Source organism: Ammospiza caudacuta, chromosome 9 (genome assembly GCF_027887145.1).
Source record: "Ammospiza caudacuta isolate bAmmCau1 chromosome 9, bAmmCau1.pri, whole genome shotgun sequence".
In the NCBI taxonomy this organism is placed as follows: Eukaryota; Metazoa; Chordata; class Aves; order Passeriformes; family Passerellidae; genus Ammospiza; species Ammospiza caudacuta.
This window is the reverse complement of record NC_080601.1, coordinates 1,825,994-1,845,652: the sequence shown is the minus strand read 5'-3', so window position 1 is coordinate 1,845,652 and position 19,659 is coordinate 1,825,994. Positions and strand designations below refer to the sequence as shown.

General features: G+C 42.8%; 1 protein-coding gene across 1 annotated transcript in view; it reads right to left on the bottom strand.

Moving 5' to 3' along the window:
• CTNNA3 (catenin alpha 3) overlaps positions 1-19,659 on the bottom strand; it is a 415,687-nt gene that overhangs the window by 122,042 nt on the left and 273,986 nt on the right. Inside the window, exon 10 of the mRNA XM_058810887.1 lies at positions 19,527-19,619. Coding sequence (XP_058666870.1) covers positions 19,527-19,619 — 93 coding nt within the window. The remainder of the gene's footprint in view (positions 1-19,526; positions 19,620-19,659) is intronic.

Sequence of the window (19,659 nt, the reverse complement as noted above, 5' to 3'; positions counted from 1 at the left end):
AGGGGAGGCCCTGGGGCCCAGCCAAGGCAGGACGGGCAGGGGAGGCCACAGAGCCCCAGCCAAGGGAGGGCCGGGCGAGGGAGGCCACAGAGCCCCAGCCAAGGGAGGGCCGGGCGAGGGAGGCCACAGAGCCCCAGCCAAGGCAGGGCCGGGCAGGGGAGGCCACAGAGCCCCAGCCAAGGTAGGGCTGGGCAGGGGAGGCCACAGAGCCCCAGCCAAGGCAGGGCTGGGCAGGGGAGGCCACAGAGCCCCAGCCAAGGCAGGGCAGGGCCAGGGAGGCCACAGAGCCCCAGCCAAGGTAGGGCCGGGCAGGGCAGGCCACAGAGCCCCAGCCAAGGCAGGGCCGGGCAGGGCAGGCCACAGAGCCCCAGCCAAGGTAGGGCTGGGCAGGGCAGGCCACAGAGCCCCAGCCAAGGTAGGGCCGGGCAGGGGAGGCCACAGAGCCCCAGCCAAGGCAGGGCCGGGCAGGGGAGGCCACACAGCCCCAGCCAAGGCAGGGCCGGGCAGGGGAGGCCACAGAGCCCCAGCCAGGGCAGGGCCAGGCAGGGGAGGCCACAGAGCCCCAGCCAAGGCAGGGCCGGGCAGGGGAGGCCACAGAGCCCCAGCCAAGGCAGGGCCGGGCAGGGGAGGCCACAGAGCCCCAGCCAAGGCAGGGCCGGGCAGGGGAGGCCACACAGCCCCAGCCAAGGCAGGGCCGGGCCAGGCAGGCCACAGAGCCCCAGCCAAGGCAGGGCCGGGCCAGGCAGGCCACAGAGCCCCAGCCAAGGCAGGGCCGGGCAGGGGAGGCCACAGAGCCCCAGCCAAGGCAGAGCCGGGCCAGGCACCAGCAGCTGCAGGCAGGGGGAGGGGAGAGTCCAGGTCTCATCGGGTGCTGAGTCCAAGCCTGGCTGTCACTGTCATATTTTCTAGAAAAATCCCCTTGCCCAGGATTTTCTCCTGGGAAGCTGAGAAGCCTCAGCTTCTCCATGTTTTGCTACTTTGGAATGAGGTCTGGAGATTGTTTTATCCAACACGTGAATTGTTTTTACTTAATGACCAATCACCATCAGCTGTGTCAGACTCTGAGGAGTCAGTCACGAGTTTTTATTATTCATTCTTTTGTAGCCTTCTCTCTGTATCCTTCTCTTTCTTTAGTATAGTTTTACTATAGCACGGTATGATATGATATCATATGATATCCTAAAATAATAAATCAGCCTTCTGAGAACATAGAGTCAGATTCCTCATGTCTCACCTCAGCCTGGGGACCCTCACGAACTCAACACCTGGCTGCTGAGATCCCAGCCCTCCCCACAGCACAGCCACCAAAGAAACCAAGGCAGCTCTGCAGCCTGGGCAGAAAGCAGCCCCTGGCTGGAGCTGAGATTCTGACACAGCCCCAGTGCTGCCTGAAGAGCCATCACCATGAGTGCTGTGGCCTGAGCAGCCATCACCATCACCACCAGTGCTCTGGCCTGAGCAGCCATCACCATCACCACGAGTGCTCTGGCCTGAGCAGCCATCACCATCACCACGAGTGCTCTGGCCTGAGCAGCCATCACCATCACCACGAGTGCTCTGGCCTGAGCAGCCATCACCATCACCACGAGTGCTCTGGCCTGAGCAGCCATCACCATCACCACCAGTGCTCTGGCCTGAGCAGCCATCACCATCACCACCAGTGCTCTGGCCTGAACAGCCATCACCATCACCACCAGTGCCCCAGCCAGCGCCCAGCAGGGCTCACGTCCCTAAGGGATCACCATCTGCAACTCCCAGGTGAGATCTTAACTCTTTCAGGGCCCAAACAAGGCTTGTAGACCTTCAGTCCTCCCTCAAGGGAGAGAAAAGGACAGAGTGAGGACACGTAGAGGAACAACATGAAGACACCAAGGTCAGTAAAGAAAGAATCAAGTCCCATATGGCAGGAGAATGGGGAGATGCCTTAAGTTTAAGCTGAAATGCTCTTGTGTAGCTATGGAGAAGAATATAATTGACACATCAGACTCTTTTTCTCCATAACTCACTGAAAAGTATGCGGGATGAAGCATTCAAATTGAAAATATGAGCAAAGGCATCTATGCTAAAGTAAGCAGATGTTGAAGTAGCTGTGATCCCATGAGAAGTTTGAACAGAGGGAGAGAGGAGTGATGAAGACCCTGTGCTCCCAGGCAGAGAAGGAGACCACCTCTGTTCCCAGAGATGATTTCAAAGGTAGATAAAGAGAATTTTTACTCTTAAACAGCTCATCCTTACAATAGTACCCCATAAGCTGAAGTGGTCTATAAACACAAGTGTGAGAAGGCTGCAGAAAGATGGGAGGGACTTCACAATTGCACATCTTCCAGACAGCTGCCATTTGTGAAAATTAAACGCTACAACAGAACTGCTTCCTGTGGAGAAGTCTCCATGGCATGGAGGGGGACACTCCTCTCCCTAAGAGAACTGAAGAAAGGTTATTCTAGAGGTGATAAACTGACTGAATTGTTCTGTACATTGTTAGTGGGAAAGAAAAGGTTGTAGGGGGGAGGAGAAATGTTCTGAAAGCTTTGAGTCTTATTAGTCTTCATTTTAGTTACTGCTAATAAAGTTTTCTTCATACCCTTTTAAAGTTTTGAGCCTGCTTTGCCTTCCTCCTGATCCTGTCTCACAGCAGGAAATGAGTGAGTCCATTCTAGTGAGGGCATTTAGCCAGCACTCAGCCCACCACATTATTTGCTGCATCGGCCAGGAAATCTCGAATTGGCAAACCAAAACAACTACAATAATTTTTCTAATTCTAACTCTAAACATTTGAAAACGGTGGAAAGCAGGTTTCAAGCAGTCAGCACATGTATTTTTGTCCAAATTATACTTTTTGTTAGGATGCACAGCACACCCAAAAATTCAGTGCCTATCCCTGTACAGCTGCATACAGGCAATCACCTCCAGTTTCTCTATTTCAATAGCAATACCCAAGATACAGAACTTTCCACAGGCAGTGCAATATATAAAAGCCCATTTCTGTTTAGCTCTACAGCAGCTTCTCCAACACTTCTAAAATTAAGAAATTTGTAGGAGGTTGAGGCTTTAACTATTTTCATTCCTATCATGCTTGATCCATTTTCACAGGATCAATTTTCTAAGCCAGGGGCTCAAAATTTCCCCTCAATAATTCTTAGGTCACATTGGTCCTGTTTTGACTCACCACACTAACTAGTTGAGGTTTTAAAATGTGTCCATCAAGACTGAAATACTGAACAGGTAGTTTCTAACTTTTCTGTTTAAGCCCCTAATTAGACATCAACTGAAAGTCAAACTCTATTTCTGCTCAAATACAAGAGTCTTTTTCTTACTGCATTTTATTCTTTGTTTTGGCAGATTTACCAGGTTGGCTCTGCCAAAAGTAACAATGGGATGGTGCAAAAAGCTGTTCCACTATCAGAGCCAGCATCTTTTATCTCACCAAAGATAGCAAGAACCAAATTTTGTCTCACCACATGCAATAAAGAGGTGAACTGCTTGGGAAGATCATCAAAACTGTTACAGAATGTAGTCAACTTTATCAGATGGGTGCATTTAGAAATCCTATGACTCCAGATATCCCTGGAAAAGAAGTCCTGAAGCCTGCAGTAACTGGAGGCCAGACAGGTGGGCACCCTGCTCTAGCAGCACAGAGACTGCACTGGCACATCACATGGGCTGCAAATTATCACCTCTAACCACCTCAACAACACCAACCACAGCATTTACCTAAGGCCTCCCTCAGGAAATGTACAGCTGCAAGTGAAATCAGCTCCATCCCACACAAAGGCAGCTAATCCTGAATTAAAGAATTAAACATTAAAGGTGACACTGTTCCTTATGGTTCCCCTGGTAAACTGCTCTAACCCTTCATGTCCTCCTAAGAAAAGACTGAATTTCACTTTGGATAAACATGGCTTCCAGAAGTCCGGAAACAACTCAGAAGAACATCCCATAGAACAATTCAGACTGCTAGTAATGAAACCAAAGTGCTGTCATAGCTGAATTGCAGAGCACACTACAGACCCCATGTCCTTGTCCTGCCAGGGAGCCACATCAAGGTAGGAGACTTTTGGCCAAGCACAGATCCTCAGTGAGCTTTGTTCTGTCTGGAACTGTCCCAAAGCACGATCCACATGCACTGTTCAGGCTGTGTACTCCCAATCTAGCCCAGCAAACTTGAAGACATACATTATCACACTAGTAAAATGGAGACTTTAAACCCTCTTCTCCTGTAAAAAGAAGAAAAAAAAACAAAAAAGGAAAAGAAAACTTCACACTGGGACATACTCAGACTCACCAACAAGAGATCAAGCTGAAAATGTCACTTTCTTAGGCTTCATGAGGTTTATTAGCTTTTCTGCTTCACTCCAACTATTTTTTTTTAATTGGCCTCAAGAAATAACAAGAGCAAAACTCATCAGAAGTCCCTGTTTCACCACTGCTTCCTGATCTAAAATAAGGTTAACATTTGTTACTGGCTAATTAAAAATAGCTTTATTCTACCTTATTACAGCATATTAGGCTGTTCAAATTCCATTATTACTTTTCCCCCATTTGTATTCCTGCACACAAATATCACAGTTCAGGTTACCAGAAAGCTGCTACTACTCCTGCTCACTGCTGGGGCATTTCACTAGGAGCTAAATTACCAGTTTTCAGATAAATCCTTGGACTTGTGAGCCATCAAGAGTAAAAAGTACATAGGCAGGGTTGGATTAACATTACTAGAGAATACTTTTACAGTCTTTCAATTAAAAAAAAAACAAGGTAAGAAGCAATGGCAAATGTCTCTTACGGCAGTGACTACAGCAGAAGGAAACTAGACATTTCTTAGAAATTAAATATAAGGATATTCTGAATACCAAAAACTGTTATCCCCTCTAACCAAAACAAGAAAAATACCTTAATTAATAGTTTGGGTTTTGTTTGGTAATTATCTCTCTTTCCAGCTGAACAGGAGCTGGCCACCCAGCTTTACATTCACTTGCACATCCAGCAGACTAATTTCCAACAAAATTAGGTGGGCAAATACATCAACTTGACACCGTAACAGCAGTGCCAAGTTCAATCAAATATTTTTCCAATGTGCTTGAGAAATTTACCTCCAAGAACAGAAGGGTCAGTGGTATGGTCATATTCAGTCAGGATGGTCGTATTCAAGGTGAGCAGTACATCAATTTGTCATCTGAGTCTGACATTTCTAGAGACCAGAATCCATGCCTTTGTTTAAAATCAAAACTATCCTGTGCATCTTACACTGACCGCAATTAATTTATGTAATGTGACCAGTTTCTAAACAAGGTTAATCGAGGTATATACATGGATAACACAACAAAACAGAAAACTGGTTTCTGAGCTTTTAGAAGGTGCATTTTTTCCAAGCTGTTAGTAAGTACTCATGCTACATCACAAAAGAAATTGCACTACTTGGGACTGTAAGGAAGAAAACTCATGTCCAGCTGGTTTTGATGGAAGAGAACCGAGGGTTTTCCTCTTTTGTTCAAAATTGATCACCTGAACGTGTAAAATGCAGTCCTGCAGCTGGGGTGGAGGAACATACTCATCATGGCACAGCCTGGGAAGCAGCTCTGCTGGAAAAGGAGCTGACACCCTGCTCGTGTCAGCAGCACTGCCCAGGGACAGCTGACAGCACAGGCAGCTCAAAGGGCACGGTGCAGAGAGGAGGTGATGTGGGGGCCTGAATATATGCATTGTTATGGAGAGAGTCCCTGTTAAGATCTGTGTAAGGTCTGTGTGGGTCTGAGTCGCTCCAAATGAGCCACAGCTGCCAAGTCCTCAGCTGGGCAGCAGCTGTGGCTCGTGAAGGTAACTGGGATAAACAGGGGTGGGTCGAGAGCCCAGGAGGAGCTCCTGAGAAGACACATGAAGAGCTGTGCTGCAGAGAAGAACAGTTTGGTGCAGTATGGGACTTGAGAAATGTGAATACAATGAGAATACAACAAGGTGACACCTCTGGATCACACCTGTGTCCAGTTTGGGGCTCTCTGATACAACACAGACAACAATAAGTAAGGCACGTTCAGCAGAAGGTCACCTAAAGGGTTATGGGCTGGAGGTCATGGGCTCCATTCCCTGCAAGGAGGGAGAGAGATCTGAGCTTTTCAGCCTGAGGAAAAGGCAGCTTCAGAGGGCCCCAAAGCAGCCCTGCAACACACAGGAGCTGACAAAACCAGCACAGGCAGGCTCTCCACAGCCATGCATGCTGGAAGGGTATTCTGACAACAGGCAGGAGCTGATCAGAGATGGCACAGATGCACACAGGAGACATTTCACACCAGGGTTAGGCTGTGGAACAAGTTGCCCAAACAGTTTGTGCAGTCTCTGCCCTTGGCCTTTCAACAATTGACTGGTCAAAGTTTAGAGAAAGGTCAGAGTTCAGTTTGGAATTGAGCATTGCAACCAACAGCTGTGAGCTGTAGACATCTCAAGGTCCCTTCCAACCTGAACCACTGTGGTTCTGAAACACAGTTACTCTGTAACTCCGTGATAAATACTGACATCAATTCCTTCTGGGGCAGAGTGACACACTTCCCCAGGGTAATCTAGGAAAGGTAACAGAAATGCAAACAACGCAATCATGACAGGATTTCCTAGGTCACTAATAGGACACAGTGGTTCTACTAAAGAAACCACAGAAACATGCTGGCTCTCTGCTGTTGTTGCTCTTTTAACACAAAATTGTGGGGAACTTCTGCCAAGCTGTGCCTGGCACTTCTCTTAACACAGCAGGGGACCTTAAATATCCAGATACACCCAAGCTCTGCAAAAAAGAGAATCTATTTACTGCTAAGTCACAAAAACAAACTTGGAAGCAAAAACCCCCACTATAATGGTAAAAAGGTGCAAGGATATGTGACACTGTTGCTTTGGCATCTGGCCTATAATGCAATTGCAGTAACACAGATATGAAAAACCCATAACAATTTAAAGCTTTGAAAGCTGAATATCTTGTATACAACATATTTAATCATAAAGTGCATTTCAGTCAATATAAATAAATAAAATTGAGGTCGTGTTGATAACAGCCCTAGACAATACAGACACCGTCTACCCAAGGGCTAAGTGCATTCCAAGAGTAAATAAATTACTGGCTGTATGTGTTAATAAAACTGACTTGAATTGCTTGGTAAATTCAAAAACCCCACTGGAAACAGCTGAAAGTAGATGCAGAGTAAAGGGAGATTATTTAATCATTATATCAAAAGTGACATATGAAGACAAAGCAAGATTGTACTTCCACAAGAGGCTTTCATCCATTTCTGAACATCAGAGAACTTCACCCACAGCCCTCTCCTCCCCTCACAACACCCCAGAAAATGCCACCTCAGCAGCATCATCCACTCCTGATAGTTATGAGGAGGTAAGTGCACAGGTGGTACATGACCATAAAGTTTTACATTATGTTCAAGATTAAGACACCTAGTGCTTCAGAAAGAGACCAAAAAATCCAACAAGAAACAATGATGCAATAAGAACTCAGCAATCCCAAAAATACTAAATGCAGTGGTGAAAACAAGTAAGACAAATTATGACCCAAGACAAAATTTCAAAGTCCTATTTGCAACCTCTCCTTTAGCAGAACTAGTATTTAAAGAACTTACTAGATTCTTTCTCCTTTCCCACAATTTAAAAAGCAGGAAGGAGGGATATCACTCAGGGCATGTGGTTTAACACTGAACATACCTGACTATTTTGGTAGTAAGTTTGATAAGATATATATGAGTAATATACGAGTTGTTCTGAGAATATGAGACAACCTGAAGCTCTGCAAAAAACCTCAGTGAACAAAGAGTTGCATTACCTCACCTTAAAATCTAGCAAAAGCCTTCTTGATAGCAACAATTAAAGGAAGATTAAACTTTTATATGGTTATTAAAAGCTACTGGCCAAGGAACTTGTGACTAAATTAAGAGCACACAGACTAAGCAATCCCTCAAGAACAAAGAGAACTGTGGGCAAGGGGGTAACCCAGCAATTCTACAAACATTATTGTCTGAAACACCAGGCAAGAAATTAAGACAAAATTCTGCACAGTTTTGTGTCCTGGTGTCTGGGCAGTGGCAGCCAGTGATACACAGAAATATATTATTACACTGGGAGAAGATTTTTGTATTTTATGAAAACAAATTGTGTGATTTCATTCAAAAGCAAATCTTCCAACATAGTCTGGCCCTGCTGAGAGGCATGATGCACTCCCCAGGAACAAAACCAAACCCACACACACACCAAGCAGCCCTCTAAAGCTCTTCCCACCCCTGAACACATCTGTGTTTTGGCTTTACTTAGGGACTACATGCACATTTCTGAATAAATCTGAAACCCTTCTACAGAAAAGACACACAAAGTTATCTTTAACAAAACAAACTTTCCATTATTTTAGTTTAAAATGTCACAGAAGCACAAAAGAACCGACAATGTAGTTAAATATTCAGCATTTACATTTGGGTGCATAGTCACTCTATTTTTTGGAGACAGACATCAGAATAGGCTGAACACTTACAGACTGATTCTTAAGTACATCCAACAGCACTTTCCTTCCAGAACTTACTTCACCTGACCTGACAAGTGTAGCAGACAGCAGATCCCCAAACACTTGGGCTGTTCTTGTGGGCCAGATTTCAGGTGTCTGACTTGCATGGAACCATAAAATTTCAGTTACTTTTGCTTTGTTTTGCAGTACTGAAACTCAAGTAAGGAGAATAAACATTCCTATTTCTGCCTTTCTGAATACAGTGTCTGTAAGTGACCCAGGGAATGTTTTGGATAGGATATTTGAAGGTATGTGGGTGGATTGCACAAATTCCCTAGTTTATTTCAAGAACCAAAAGTGCATTTTTTGACTCATTATAAAATCACTGTTCCTCCAAACTCCAAATACAATATTTTTTGTATTAGCTATACACCCATTAGCCAGGATCTCACCTAGGATCCAGCAAATCATAGCACTGGGCAATTACTTTAATTTTAGTTTGAATGTTCTAACTAAAAATTACTTTCTTGTAGCCACAGCTTGTATACATGGGGACAATTAGATTCTGCTCAGAAAGCCACAGAACACTTCACCCAAGTTTATCAAGCCTTAAACAATGCCGTCTCAAAATCCTGATTCCAAGATAAGCACATTCTTAAAATGGAAGCTTAAAATAATCCTCAGGATTTACTGATACATGTAAGAAGAAATTTTAAAAAATCTGAGCTCTGCTTATAATGGTTTTGAGTATAAAATAACAACACAAAACATAGTGGAAAGTCTTATCTTCAACAGTGCTCCATCCAGATCTGGAGCTCAGCTACTTGCAGTTCACTGTAAGTATATTTACCTTTGTGCTCCAAACCTCTTCATGCAGCAAAGCTTTTCAGAGATGTAAACCTCTTCTGTGTTTTCTTAGGCTGTGTAAATGCTCCATCAGAGCACACCAGCAGTACCAGCTACATTGGGGTTCAGCATAAAATGCCCCTGTGTCTAAATACAATCCCCATAATTATCAATCAAATTAGCTGCACACTAAAATTACAGTAAAAAACTGAAGCTTTTATCATTAACCTTCTGTTTATTGGCTTTTATACCCAAGTAAATCTTTAGTCCAATTTATAATGTAATGCATATAAAACAGAAAGGTCCTTATGGGATGTACCAAACTTGAGAGAGATGAAATAAAATTGTAATGAAACTGGAACAATTGCACTGTAACTACACTACAGCTACAGTCCTTGAATATTTGTTAAGATGAACACACATATGGGTCACATTTATAAACTGGCAGGGGGGAAGGACAGCAGTGCAGCTCAACATGTATGACACAACTACTGCTTCATGTACATTTTAAAGTACATTATACAAAATCCCAACAAAGACAGCACAGGAAAATACAAACAACCTACTACATTAGTATTAATTGGTTCCTCCTTCCCTCTTGGGATTTCTAACAAAACCATCACCATTACAAACAAAACTCTTCTTTAGTAGTTATTTAAATGCCAATGCCCTTCATTTCCTATAACATGGTATGGTCTGAGCTGAAGCCAACAGCAAGCTTTCAACCTCACACAAAAACAAGTAACTGAACAGACAGAGAGCAGAAAGCTTTAGGAGAGTTACACAGAGACAGGAATGTGGAAGTTGGAAATCTATGATGTGCCTCTGGAAAGAACAGGTAGAAAGAGGCTGGTGACAAAGTGGGGTGCACAGGCATCCATAAGTGTATTCCATGTCACTCACACAGTCACACAAACTCCAGTTCTTCACCTGTTTCTGCCACAGTCAAAATCTAAGCAGCAGCAAACACTATCGTGCCCTTTGTGGTCCTGGAGGTTTTCGCTGTCCTCCCAAGGCCTCACTCCATGCTCCTGGCTCCCACTGTGGCTTCAAGGACCTTGCTAGACTTTCCTTGCTGCAGGCCACAAACACCCCAATCTTCCTGGGCTGCTGCTCTCCTGCTGTGGCAGACCTCTCATTAGGGGCAGAAATGAGCCAAGACACAGATTCTCATTTAACAATGTGAAAAGGGTCCTGGTTTATTCTTCTCCACAGCCTAGCCATCCTGACTCTGACTACAGCAAACTCCTGCTGTTGGCTTTTCTGACAGACTCAGACTGCTGGCTATTTCCTGTTGGAATGTGACTGCAAGTATTTCCTTGCTGTCTCTGACCACAGGCTTTTACCGAGCTCCACTGTGACTGCAGGCTCCACAGCAGGCTCTGAGTCAATCAGACCCACACTGACCTCCCCGCAGATCTTTTGCAGCAGCTCTCTTCCTTGTTTCCTTCTTCTTTGTGTTGCTCTGGATCATTCCTTCTTCCTCAGGGCTCCTCTACCTCCTCAAGGTGTAATTCCTCCAGGCCCTCCCTGACCAGCCAAAACACCCCTTTTATCACATGTATCTTTTTTTAGTCACAGCTTCAACCCAACAAGAGCAAGGCTGTTCTTCTTCTTTGGTAATTAGTACAGCTGTGACTCATCAGAGGTGAGGTCACTTGTAATCCCTTCTTCTACACCTACACTCTCTTCCAGTTCAGCACAACACAGCTGTGAACAGACAAATAAGCCAAGAGCCCATACAGAGCACATTCTTCCTCCAGCAGGATTAGTGCCAGAACAACACTCAGGTGATGTGTTTGTCCTCACTTAGAGCAGGACCAGCAATGGGAAGGGCCTGCTTGTATTAAGTAAGAACATTGAGTGCTTGTGGTTTAACCACCGCCAGCAATTGAGAACCACGCTTGAAGCCATGCGTGCAAGCAAAGGAAAACAGGGAATTCCCATCTTCAGCCAACCCCAGGAAAACAGGGCTCCATCGCTGGTTTTACATCCAATGTCCTGTGTGCTTGTTCTGATGTTCTACTCACAGCCCTGAGGTCAGAACTCTCTACTGTCCATCCTCTTCCTGTCAGAGGTCAATTACAGCAAACTCTCCTGCACAGGACAACCACCACCATCCTGTTGGCCAGGTCTGATTTCAGCTCCTGGGTGTCAGAGCTACATGGGAAAACAGTTCCATACTCGAGGAAGTTACAGAAAGGGACAGCAAAAATCCAGAGTAAGGTTATGGCATCCCAGCCAAACATATTGGCCACATCTTTTCCTGCTAGGATGTCAATGACAGCACGTGTGGGAAATTATATGTGAAAACCAATACCACCAAAGGCTTTTATAGAGCTCTTAGCAAATGCAAAATTATCTACAAGTACACACCAAGTTGTCTGTGTAGCCTACAAAATCCTAAGAATAATCTTGAAAATACTACAATCCCATGACACACACAATGGCATGACCTTATCTGAAAACTGAAATTTAATTTCCATCAATTCATCACATAAAGGTATACTGGGGAGGAAATAGTTTGGTAAACAACACCTGAAATTACTGTTTGCAATAGCAGCAAAAGCTTTGTGACATAAAAAAAGCTTTTCTAACGCAGAGTAGCAAATTAGGACTCTGCCTCCTTGTTAACAGTAATGCACAATCATCTAACAGATACAGGAAGGAAACCAACTGCTGCTGTATTTCACTATTACTTTCAAAGCTGCTGTGACTTTCCTAACTACTTTTAATTAGGAATTTAGTAAAGCAGGCAGTCAAATTGCTATTTTTGCAAATATGAATGCAAAATGGAACACAGAAAATCCCCTTGCAGACCACATTACCTCTCTTTGCCCCATTTAATGACATTATAGCATTGTAGTTTGCACTCAAAAATCATGAAAACACAAGAAGGGTAGTCATCCATTGCCTTGAATTTGATTACACTCCTGTAAAACCATTTAAAAGCTCTGTTTAAAATCCTGGAAGCTCAGAGACATGAACTAACCAATATTTGTAAGATTTGCCCTTTCACCCCTCTGCAGGTCAGCATTTACATTTGGGTGCATAGTCACTCTATTTTTTGGAGACAGACATCAGAATAGGCTGAACACTTACAGACTGATTCTGAAGTGCATCCAACAGCACTTTCCTTCCAGAACTTACTTCACCTGACCTGACAAGTGTAGCAGACAGCAGATCCCCAAACACTTGGGTTGTTCTTGTGGGTCAGATTTCAGGTGTCTGATTTGCATGGAACCATAAAATTTCAGTTGCTTTTGCTTTGTTTTGCAGTACTGAAACTCAAGTAAGGAGAATAAACATTCCTATTTCTGCCTTTCTGAATACAGTGTCTGCAAGTGACCCAGGGAATGTTTTGGATAGGATATTTGAAGGTATGGGGGTGGATTGCACAATGGATGGAATGGCAGAGGCTGGAAGGGAGTGCTGGGGTCAGCCTGGCCCAGGCAGGACCACATCCCCAATTCCCTTAACATCCTCCTCAGAGCTGTGCCAGAATTTCCCAAAGCACTGAAGCCTGACCCTGCACAAAGGGAAGGGAATAGTTATTACAGCGACCTGTGTCGGTCGCAGTTGGTGAGAGAGAGACGGTGAATCTTGTTTCTTGATCAGAAGGCTTGATTTATTAATATATGATATAATACATTATAGTTATACTAAAAAGAATATAAAGAAAGGTTTGCAGAGCAGCTAGCTAAGCTAAAAAGAGATAGAAAAGAACCCACAACAAAGTTGTGGCCAAGGACTCAGTCCCCTGGCTTGAACTGATGATTGGCTCTTAATTATAAACATAGAAAATGAGCCAATCAAGGTGAATCCTATTGCATTCCACAGCAGCTGATAATAATTGTTTACCTTCTCTTCGGGGGCCTCTGGCTCCCGAAGACACAGAAATGTGAAAGAAAAAGATTTCTGTGAAGAAATGTCTGCGACAAATAGTGTGCAGGGAATCAAAATGAATTGCTGTGCCTTTGCTGTCCAGCTCATGCAGAAGGCAGCAGCCATCTCCAGAAGGCTTGTTCAGCAGCTGCAGCCCCTGGAACACAGAGGCACACACAGGACATGGAGCACACAGCCCATCCTGGCACCAGTGCAGCTCCACCGGGCTCATGTGCACCTCACCCACTGCCCTAAGTGTTTGCCAGCTCAGTGCTCCCATCTGTTCCTCATCTGCATCCCCTGGTGACTGCAGGGTGACACAAGAATCCCCCTCATACTGCCAGTGTTCCAGCTGGAAAACATCTCCAGGTTCCATGTAATGCTGGTAACAGAGATGCACATTGCCCCCAAAAAGCCATGTCAGATGGATTCATGGATTAGTGATTTTAGCTCCTTGCTTCCACAAGAGCAATGAACTCCCCTGTCAGCCTGTGCTATTTACACCTCTCTATTACTGCATGCTACAGCCACTTACATTTTTGGCTCTTTATTGCTGCCCATCCCTGTCTTCCAAAAACCATGTAAGACTCCATCTCTTAACAGTGGTATTATTTTGCTGTCTTGTACTGCTCTAAGCTTTCCTACCCTGCTCCCCAGACTCAGTAGGTTCTACACCACAAGAAGTCTCTAATAATGATTCTTTATTGCCATTCTTTCCCTTCCTAGCATTTTGCTGTAGAACTGTCACCAACAAAATGTAGCATCTGTAACTTATAAATCCAGAAAAAAAGGATGAAGTTGAGGAGATTAAAACCTTTCTAGGAAAAACACTTTCAAGTTTTAAAGGCAAAGGGAAAAACAAATTGTTTATAAAACATTCATAGCACTATGGTGCAATATAGCAAATGCCCTCCAGCAACTTTAACATCTCAATCAGTCTCATGTCTTATGTACACTGACTGCAGGTGAGGCAAGAGGAGGATAAAACAGGACAGCTTCTGTATTGCTGCAGAAGCTGAGGCTACTCAGGGTTTGTATTTTTGTTTAATATTACAAGGTGAGAATTTGTTGAGGATTCTAGTCTAACTCAACAGATGTTGGAAGATGAAAGTTAAGATTGAAAACAACCCCAAGGTATTTTGTAGTTAATTATTCTCTCTCCAAGTACTATGATAAGTGAGCCAAGCAGTCACAGCCAGCATGAGACTTTCAGGGGAACCTAAGAGTAACAGTGGGGGAGAGGTTCCCCCCTTTCAAACTGTTTATTAGAGAAGCTCAAGCCAAAACAAACATCTGTGTGTACAGAAGCATCAAGTACTGTGCCTACATGAAAACCTACATGAAAACCATCATTTCACCAGACTAACCTTCCTTCCAGAAATAGCACTACTAAGGCACAATACATTTAATTTAATTCTCCACTGAAAGGCTGGAGATGATACCTAAGAAGTCCAATACTGTTGGACACTAACATCTGTTGTCTGCCTTTTAAGCAGATGGTAGAGAAGTCACTGACTTACCATGTTCTCCCCCATTACTTCTGCCCTGTATCTGAAGGAAATTGTATTAATATAGATAAACAGAGATGCCACAAAGATGGTTCAAGCAAGATGAAACTGTGGTTATTAGTGATGTTGGTGAAGAATCTTTATGAGGCTAAGAAAAATCTTCTTCAATGTTCCCCACTATTTAATGTTCCAGAGCAAATAAAAAACAGATTATTGATTTTTCTCTCATGAAAGAGTAAATATACAGGAAATGCAAACTACTAGCTTAAAAAATCCACAGCATCATAAAATACATACTTGAACTCCAATACCTGAAAAATGCAACACATCAAAAGTCCTTCCCACTGATCAGCTATCAAGTCACAGTTTTGTGAACAAGAATTTTCATGTTTGATATTACCTATTTCCTAGAAAATTACACAGAAGGAAATAATATCCATTTGTCTGTATCAACAAAAATAAAAAAGGCAAGACAATTTAAGTGTAAACCCATGGAAAGAATTCTGTAGCTCTTCTCAAAGGAAGAGCTGAATTCCTCCATCCATTTTCATAACAGAAAAACCCAATATTTAATTTCAAGAAATAATTATAGGACATTCCCATGAAAGCTTGATCAAAACTTATAAAGCATAACAAAGCCACAATCATTTCCTAAGAAAGCAAGCAGAGAGCACACAAACCCTGCTTGGGAAGTAGAGCTGCTCAAGTTGGATTTTTGTGTGTGGGGCACAGAGATGCCACTCTTGGGCTGCTGAAGGCTTCCAGGACACTTTGCACCAAACTGTACTTGGCAGAGCAGAGAATGCAAGTGGCTGCTGCACTGGAATGGATGCTTTGCCTGGATCCCTTCTGCACACACACACACACTGCAAAAAACCCCTCAATCCCCCAACTCTTGGTTCTGGGTTCTGTGGTATTTCTGAATTCACTGATAAATGCAGACGGTTTCACATGACTCTGAAAGACACATGACAGGCTTAACATTCTCTGCTAGCAAGATAGGAAAGAAAGCATCACTACAACAGGGCTGAAATTGAAATTCAAAGGAAGGAAGGCTGCAGGGGCTGCAGGGGCTGCAGCTTTCTTGCAAGGCTTGGTGGGTTTTGCCCTTCTCACTGCAGGTACATGTGTCAATAGGGAAACAGCTCTATAATACCAAAATACAGCAGTCAGTTCCAGATGTCACATTGGCATTGAAGAAACAGATGAATTATGCTGGACAAGCCAAATACAAAATGTTCAAGACAGCTGTCAGATCAGTATTTCAATGGTCTGTAAACATGTGTATAAATATATTCCCACTGATCAGCTCAGCATCTTCCTTATCCAGTACCTGTCTCCCTGTTACCTGAACTGCCACAGTGACTTATTTACCAAACCAGCATAGCCAAAAAATCACCTTCTATATTTACCAGTGTGGAATCCTCTGAACCCCTCAGGGAAACCCCCAGGGCCTCACCCTGGAAGGACACACCAAAGAGTCCCCACCTAGGCTGAAAGAGAAGCTCACCCAAGCAGCTTTTCCACAGGAGATGCTCCTTGGGAATTGGGTAGCAGCATCCACCACCTAAACACCATGCTGCTACACACTGCTTTATCACAGAGCAGGCAGTATTAAAAGCTACTAGCAGCATATTGAGTTCTAAGCAGCAAGAAAAGATGGCATTCAAAATCACAGCTGAATCCTCCACAACTGTGCCAAGTGTTACACACTTTTCATTAGTTACACAGAATTGCTTCTCACCTCACTTTATAACCAGATGGTTTCTATCTATCTCTCAATAATTCAGAGAAAAACAGAGCTCACCAAAATACTAAGATCCAAGGTTCTGCTTATACCAGTGCTTACACTTCTTCTTTAAAATATCCAGTAAATTTTTCCATAGGATCAAATGACTTTCAAGAATTTTTTATCACCATCTGAAGATTAAGCTAAACCATGAACACCTGTGTGTTTTTCTTGCATTTTCCTTCCTTTCATGATGTTCCAGTAATTACCCTGTACCACTCTGGTACCTAGCAGCAAGCTCCAGTGAGAGCTCCCTTTCAAAGGAATTGAGCCTAAAATTCACTGTTTCAGATACAGCTCTTCTAAAATATCCCAAAGTCCCTGCTCCTCACAACTCTCCAGGGATCTTTATGCCGGTAAAAAGGCTCCAGGCTGAGCCCTATGACACACAGATCATCATCCTAGCTGTTGCCTAAAGACCACCCACCTCTGATCTCCACTTGAACACAACTGTTCCAGTTTTAGGCTCAAGGACATTCTTCTCAAAAGCAGCAGCTCAGGATTTGAAAGCTGATCAGACCATAAAAATGTAAAAACCTATGAAGAATTTGGATAGAGAAACCAGATTCTCATCTGCTCATCTCTGGTTTCCCACAGGATAGTTCTCCCTCTCTATGTTAACAGGTTTACCATTATTACCAGGTATTCTTAGAGCAACCAGTCTTCCTCAAACACACCACTGAAGGGAAGCACAGGAGTAACAAACCCAAAATGGGCATTAGCAAAACAGCTCCACAGATTTATAGCCTTGCTTTCAAAAACAAAAGCTTGTTAGCTTCTTTTGGTTCTTTCCCTTCCCTTTCTTTGCCATGCACTCAGCTGAAGTCAAGGTTCTGCTGACACACCAGGACAGTAACATGGATTCCCAATACCAGTGACACTGGAGATCTCACTTACCTCACAATAATCAATTCTCCCATCCAAAAGTGAGTTATGGGAACAGAAATAATCCTTCACCAAACCATATGCAACCAGTTGTTCAATTTGTATTATTATTACTGATTTAACACAAAATTAATTTCTCATAAAACATTCATAACATTCCAGGACCATTATGTGTTTTGCATTGGCTCCAATATAAATGCCCAGCTTATTTCATTTGTTGAACAGTCAAAATATTTGCTAATAATTTCACTTGACAAAACAAAAAAAGGTTTGTGGATGTGACAGCCTGGTCAGAGAGCAAGAAAACCAGATAAGTTTTCCCAGAATTGGCTTATGAGACTTTAGGGAGTCGAAGATGAACAATGATCACTTGTTATTATAAACAACCTGCAAGAGTTGTTTTCCTACTCTGTGTTTTCCTGGTTTTCTCAAAGATTGTTTATAGGAAAGGGGTTTTCTGCAAACTCCCAAGTGTTTTCTGTAATTGCTAAGGGGTTTTTGGTTGGTACTTTTTGGGGCATTTGGGGTCAGGAGGCTGTTTTATTTTTGCTATATCAGATTTCAATCCACACCATGCTTTCCTTTAATAAATATTTTGTAAAGCACATAAAATACCTTTCTTTTCACTCTGAAGATTTAAGAGCATTGGGGAGTTCTGCATGTGAATGTCCCCACTCTGAACTCTAACTGATATGCCTCACAGGGAACTTAAGAGAGAATTATTTTCCCTATGGAAAGTTTTTAAATGATATGGCATAATCTGGTGTACTGAAAAAAATGCAGGAGCCTTAATCTGCTATTTCTTACCTAGGTAAAAAGCAAATTGCTTTCACAGGGCACGGTCCTTATCTAAGAAAGTAGCAAATCCTGCACAATGAACATGCCATTAGTTGTAATATAATCTTCTGTATTTTCCACGTTCTCTTTTTAGTCAGATCTATAATCATCAACTAATTCACCCCAGTTTACCTTGAGGTTAAACAAAAGAAAAGAAATAAACCCAAGAAACTTTCATTTTAGCATAGGAAATTAAAAGCCCAGAAACTTAAATGAAGAAAAATCAATATTTTAGTCAAAATTAGATTTTAAGAGTTTCTGGTATCAGTTATGGAGGTTTCAATTTCAATTAAAAAGCTGTACTGGGATGCATAATAATCCATTATAAAAGTGCACCTGACCCCTGGAGAAACAAAGAAGCTGGAAGAAGCCTTCTTACAAATCCAGAAACACATTTAATCACATACAAGTGTGATCTGAAACACAGAACTCTTCAAGTTTTAAAAACAGACATTGAAACTGAATTATTCAAGAGAAAACATTGGTTTGTGACATTTTCAGAACATCATACTTCCTTGACAGAAGTTTTTCATTTCTCCAAGACCTGCATTTATTCAACAGGCATAAAATGAACTTCTCAAGCTTGCTATTGAACATATTAATATTTGCTCTTCAACTTTTATTTCAACTACATTACCACAAAAGGGTAAGAATACTTATGCCACTGTGTAAACTACAGTGTTCTTCAAAGAACTAATGATCTTGAAATTAACACAGATCAGATTCATGGGAATCAGTGAAATCTTTGCTCTAAAAGATCTATGCTGAAATTTTTGTATCTCTGTAACTCTGAACACGACAAAGTGAACACATTTTTTGGGACTTAATATCTTAGAAACAGTGTATGTGTAGCTGTGTTTTTTTCCCATTCACTTCCTTAAGATGGAAGTTCAAGTTTTTAAATTGGTGATAATCAGAAGAATTCATACTTTACTGTTGCACAAAAACCAAAACAAGTGGAGAGTCTTTCAAGTTGAAGGTGAAAATAAGTACTATTTCAGAGTAAATTATGCCAAATTTTTCATGTTACTCATGAAATTGCTCATTCAATCAGGTGTTTCAGAAACAGAGCAGCATATTTTTGCAGTTGCAGTTTTTAAGAACCCCCAGCCAATACAGACTATTAACCATTTCTATGTTAACCACAGATTGCCTGAGTGTTTGCATTTATCATTTGGCCTCCGTTTGCTATGCTGAGCTGTGTAAATGGAATGTGACAAAAGGAACACAAGGAAACATCTGCACTGTGTGACAGCACCCTAGTGTTTGTGACAGTGGGAATGAAGAGAACACCTCCTACCTGTGGGCACAGAGTCTCAATGTGGTTTGCTGCCATTTGGACAATTTTCGTTCCATCTTCATTTGTTGACAATGAACAAGCAAGATTGGCAACCTGAAATAAAATAAATAGACTTCAATTAGCAATCAGCCTT